Below are 5,511 nucleotides of genomic sequence, written 5' to 3' on the forward strand. Positions count from 1 at the left end.
ACTCTACAGTTTACACTCATCTACAGGCCAGGACTCTACAGTTTACACTCATCTACAGGTCAGGACTCTGCAGTTTACACTCATCTACAGGCCAGCAGTCACTCTTTCAGGGATGAAGATGCTCTCATCCTTGATAGAGAGGAACACTGGTTAGAAAGAGGAGTGAAGGAAGCCATTTTTGTGAAGAGAAACTGTCCGTCATTAAACACGGAGGAGGTCTCCATGTCCACTTGTCTTCCTCTTACAATGCTGTTACAGCGAGTATGACTAAAGGTCTCCACATACACCATCTGAACAGTAGACGCGTGGTCACATGGCTGTTTGATGTTTGGTTTTGCACACACCTTTCATAGACCCTGAGACACACTGTGCTGAGCTCCTGGGAAACCCCTCCCACTGCAGTATACARCTGCAAGGGGTTCCTTCCCGCTGGAGTATCCTTCGAAAAAAACTGAGATTCACCGTTATTTGTACATAAATCTGTCTGTCCTAGTTAAAGATCCACACTTCTCTGCAGATGGATTCATGTAAAATGTCTTTTATTCTTCATCCATGAGTTTTTGGCCGTTTGACTATCTACTGTATAAATGTCAGCTTCCGGGTACAACAGTCGGCTTCTGGAAGCCAGTATATTTTTTTTTTTGAAAGGAGTTGAAGCAAAGGGCAGCATCCTAGTGCTTTCAGCAAAAACTAACTTCTGATCAATCACACAGTAAGTTCTTATGTGGAGGGGGTAAAAAGTTTGGAGCATCATGACAAAAAGGGGCAGCAGATACGGTGCGATTTTCATTATTCAGCTGCAACAATATGAGCTGATTTTGGCAGTTCAGATGGAGCAGGCAGAGACCCTCAGCCCTCTAACAAGAGGCTATCAGGGCACTAACGATCAGTAGTTAGGCTGATGGTCCTCTTTTGAGAATATTCATTATTTTTGTCATCAGCAAACTTGTTGATCCACCACGTGAAGGTAAAGGCAGAGTTTATCTGTAGCGCGTCAGACTGAAGAAGTCTGGACAAAAATGGAAACGTTTAAATGAAGAAGAACTCGTCCGGAGGACCAACTTTATTCGATTTTTCCACCTGGATTATTGAGATGCATCAGGAAACAATTACAAACACCACGAGAGTGGAGTGAGTAAAGACAGCAGCAGAGTGAGGAGACGTGGTCAGTTTGTTCTCCAACAGTTTGAACATATAGCAGCAGAACTAAAGGATAACTCAGGACACACAAACCCACCCTGACCACTCGTCACAATTCAGCAGAGTCGGCCTCGTGAACAGAAACTAGAAGTTGGTTCCATAAGAACTGAAAGCTCTTGCCTCACAATCTCTGGTCTGAGCTGGCCTGGAACCACTTTTAAAAATCTGAAACTTATAGCCTCAAGAAAAAAATCCCAGACTTCGTTGTTATTTTCACCTTTAGCAAAGAGTAAAAAAAAGGGTTAAGTTGCAGTGATGCTCCACCTCTCCACCTGAATAAAAAGTGGAGTTCAAAGCAGCTTCCATCATTCAGTCATGATGACACAGACGACCCGCAGTGTTTACGTGCAGCAACAAAGCAGAGGAAGTCGAACACCTCCCCTCAAAGGGGGGATATCGACCTGACATGGTTTGTAGGACCACAGAAGACACGCAGACCCAAGCAGAGCGGGTATGTATGAGTTTCTCTTTCATCGTTTTCATTTTTAAAATTCTTGTTTTGCATTAGATTTTGATGAAATTAACACTGACTCAGAGAAGATATGTATATTTAGTTTGAACGTCAGTTTTTAAACTTGTAAATTCATGACCTAACATTTAGTAAAAAAAAAAAAAAAAGCTTGTATCCATGTATAAAAACATGGTAGTTTTTTTAATTTTACATTTAAAATATTAAATTTTCTGCTCACATGTACTTACAGCTCACTTTTCTTTATAATAAATGCCCACGCAGAAGTGACTGTTTGACGGTTCAGTGATGCAGATGGAAAAAGTCAAACCTACACAGTTTGGATCATTTCTTTTTAACTCAGACTGCTGAAAACCTGCTTCTGTTCTGAAAACTGGACACCGGGGGGTTATGTTTTTTTAATTTATTAATTTTGTTTGTTTGTTAGGGTTTGGTTTCTCAGAGCCAACAGAACTTCCTCTGACCCACGATGGCTTCTGCCAAACTCCTGGTCCTGGTGCTGTTTTTTCTCTGCAGTAAGTAAAACTTTCACAGCTCGACAKTAAAGCGCGCTCACACAGGAAGGCGAACCACAAACACTCTTTATGACGGAAATTCACCGTTCTCGCAACAGCAACTGCTGAATTTATTCAGTCCACCTACAGTTATTCATCTTTTTATTTTCTTTCTTTTTTTTTGTTCTTTTCTTCCAGACCTGCCTGAGGCACTAACAGGTAACTCTAAAAAGACAAAAAAAGACACAAATATTTTAGGAAAACAAGCAACTTCATGACTGATCATCAGTTTTTCCGCTCGTCTCTTGCTTTTGTCACTTTCAACCCACTCAAATATTCTGTGTTCTTTTTTTCTGGTGTCTGTCAGACTCTGCGTCCTGCTACAGGATTGAGCCGTGGACCATCGCCATCATCGTCTCAGCAGATTTGGTTCTGACCCTCATTATTGTGGCAGTGACTTACAGGTGTGCCAGCTTCAGGAGGCGGAAGATAGATAATGGTGAGGCAGTTTGCTTTGGAGTTTTTTTTTTTTTCCTTTTTGTTTTTATAAACCTGACTAATATTTGAAACTCTTAGTTCTAATGTTTGTGCTTGTATTTAAAAGTAAAGAATTTTTTCTAATTTTTTTTTCCTCTCTACAGCTAACAAGGTGTACATGAATGTTCGGGCAAACTGCAAGTCCACATAATTTTTGCTTGACTTTTTTTTTTCTTTTTAACAAAATTTTGTAACAAAAAAATAATTGAAATCTTTTAAATAAATAAAATTAAAAAACAACATAGAAATATTTTTAAAAGAAGTATTAATATCACCTGCTGCCTCAAATGTTTTGCGATAATGCATGTTTGTTAGTCTGTCTGTTAGCAGAATATCTCAGGAACCACCCAGTGGGTTGTATTAAAGCTTTCAGGAAGTGATTATTGGCTACAAATCTACAACCGATTAACTTTTCGAGTTAACCTGATACAAGATGGCCGCTGGAGCTAATCAACCTTAGCAAACCTATTAATGCATCTAACTCAGCCATTTCTACGGATATTGAGCAACAACATGGTGTGGTAGTAGCTGAGAGTCATCCTCAATACATATCCTGAGTGATAACTGACTGAGTGAGATTTTGCAGTTTTAGGTGCAATCTCACATAATGATCTTTTTTAATATTTTAACTTTAGCTTCAACATAAGACTATCTTAGTTTGAAACTCAGACATTAAGTACAAGCAATAAGCATTCCTTTGAGGAATGCTCAGCCTTTTTTATTTTATTTTTATTTTTATAGTTTTTTTATTATTTGTTTTTTGCTTTGAATTAGGTAATTGCACAAAGGTGATTCGTGGGCCTTCAAAATAAAAGCATCCGAACAATAGATTTGATTTCACAGGATGTTTAAAACCATTCGCTCACACTCACAACAGTTGATAAATAAAGAGTGTTTTATCTATTACAAGCTTTCAGTGTGTAAAATATAAAAACAAACTAAATGATCAGCAGATGTCTTTTAATATTTATCTGTATATTTATCAAATGTAAGCTGTAACTAAATCAAACAGTTCTCCTTATGGTTGGTGTTTGTTATGAGTGACTTTTTACCTAACTGAAACTGTTTTTACTCTTTAATAAAGAGTTGTATGAAATAAAATGTGTCAGTTACATTGTGATTTTATCCTTTTAAATACTTTTCTGACCAAACGTTTTTTGTTTGTACATAAATAAACATTTTAATGCCACTTATATGCTTGTTAAGTTGTTCATTTTATTTTTGTAATAACGTAATATAGTTAAACTGTATTTTTTTCTTTTTTCAGTCTTGAAGGAAATAAAGTAAAGTAAAGCTTAACAAGAAAATAATATGAAAAATGAAATCCCATACAGGAAAACATTGCATTTCTTTCTCTTTTTGTCTTTTTATTTAATTGTTTACCATTTTTTGTCTCAGATTTCCTGAGAGTTTCACTTCTACAGACCACTTTAGATGACGTTTGATTCTGTCAGTGATAAACTGTGGTTGAACTTTTTCAGTCAGACATTGAAGACTTGCTGACTTAAACCTGTTTGATATCTTCAATATCTGTCTGGTCCACCCGTGCGTCATGCTCACTGCTGCTGCTGCTGCAAACATTCTAATAAAGTTTATCCTTTAACTCTTCTCTTTCATATTTATTTTGGAAAGAAGTGAACAGTTTTTGTTGTGGAAATCTCTCCTGAATGTTTCAAAGTTTCCTGCAGGCTCACCGGATGYGATAAACAGGGCGAGTCAAAAGTCTCAGGACAGTCTTTTATTTCTGAAAGCGAGACTTTTCAGACTGCGTTCAAACCATGACCGCCTTATGAAAGCTCCCAGACTGGCTCTAGACATTTCAGTGGTTTAACAATAACCTGACATAAAACATTTTCATTAAAAAAACACTTCAGACAACATGCAACATGTGCCACCAGTGTAACTGAAATTTCAACTTTTTTTAACTTCTAATTTTTTTCTATTTATTTATTTGTTTATTTTTTTTTAATTAATCAAATCTTGAACAAGTTATATGCATTTCAGTTAGAAAGTAAGCAAGTAAACTTTATTTGTATGGCACCTTTCACAGATACGAACATCACAAAGTGCTTATCGGAGAGCAAAATAACTAAAAACAATAAAAACAGGTCACACATATAATGAAGAACAATTTTAAAAAGTAAACAAAACTTAAAGCCTGTCTGAATAAAAATGACTCAACGTGATTTTTTAAAAAGAGTTCATTATCTCAGTTGTAATTAAAGCTCATTTTCATCAACAGTCCTTTGAAAGAACAAACATCAATAACGAACAGACAATAAATGAAAACACCAAACAGATACAGAAGAAACATTYCATCCATAAAAATAGAACATATGTCAATAAAGGAATAATCGGCTTATTTTTGAAGTGATGTTTTGTCAACTGCCTTTCCAGTCGAGACTCGAGAGACAAGAGGGAGAAAAAGGGCAAAAGTTTTCAGGTTCGTTCTTTTAGATTTTCCTCAACCAACCGTAYGCAAATCTGTGCAGAGATACACATAAACAGGTGTTTTGATACAATTCAATTTGATTCAGATTATTAATATAGTGCCACACACACACATACTATGTCTCTCTATCCTTGTGGGGACTTTCCATTGACTTCTATTAATTTTTTTTTTTAATTTTACATCCTAACCCTGACCATTTACTCTAAAACTAACCTAAACTCAATTCACACCTTGATCCTAAACCTCCACCCAAAATCAGCCTCCGAAGTCGTGGGGACCGGCCTTTGGTCCCCACGAGGAGCATCCGGTCCCCATGAGGCTGCATTTTCCTGAAAAATCATCCCCACCAAGTAGCAAAA

General features: G+C 36.8%; 1 protein-coding gene across 2 annotated transcripts in view; it reads left to right on the plus strand.

The window, feature by feature from the left end:
* The first annotated feature begins 1,828 nt into the window (after positions 1-1,828).
* Positions 1,829-5,511, plus strand: part of hcst (hematopoietic cell signal transducer) — a 6,702-nt gene continuing 3,019 nt past the window's right edge. The window contains exons 1-4 of one of the 2 annotated variants that reach the window (XM_014008709.1): positions 1,829-2,184; positions 2,362-2,382; positions 2,531-2,662; positions 2,805-2,928. In XM_014008709.1, the coding sequence (XP_013864163.1) occupies positions 2,139-2,184; positions 2,362-2,382; positions 2,531-2,662; positions 2,805-2,851 (246 nt within the window). In that variant the 5' untranslated portion in view covers positions 1,829-2,138 and the 3' untranslated portion in view covers positions 2,852-2,928. Of the gene's footprint in view, positions 2,185-2,361; positions 2,383-2,530; positions 2,663-2,804; positions 2,929-5,511 lie in introns of those variants that run through there. The other variant, XM_014008708.1, reaches the window with a different exon arrangement.

This window comes from Austrofundulus limnaeus, unplaced genomic scaffold (assembly GCF_001266775.1).
Source record: "Austrofundulus limnaeus strain Quisiro unplaced genomic scaffold, Austrofundulus_limnaeus-1.0 Scaffold52, whole genome shotgun sequence".
Classification (NCBI taxonomy): domain Eukaryota; kingdom Metazoa; phylum Chordata; class Actinopteri; order Cyprinodontiformes; family Rivulidae; genus Austrofundulus; species Austrofundulus limnaeus.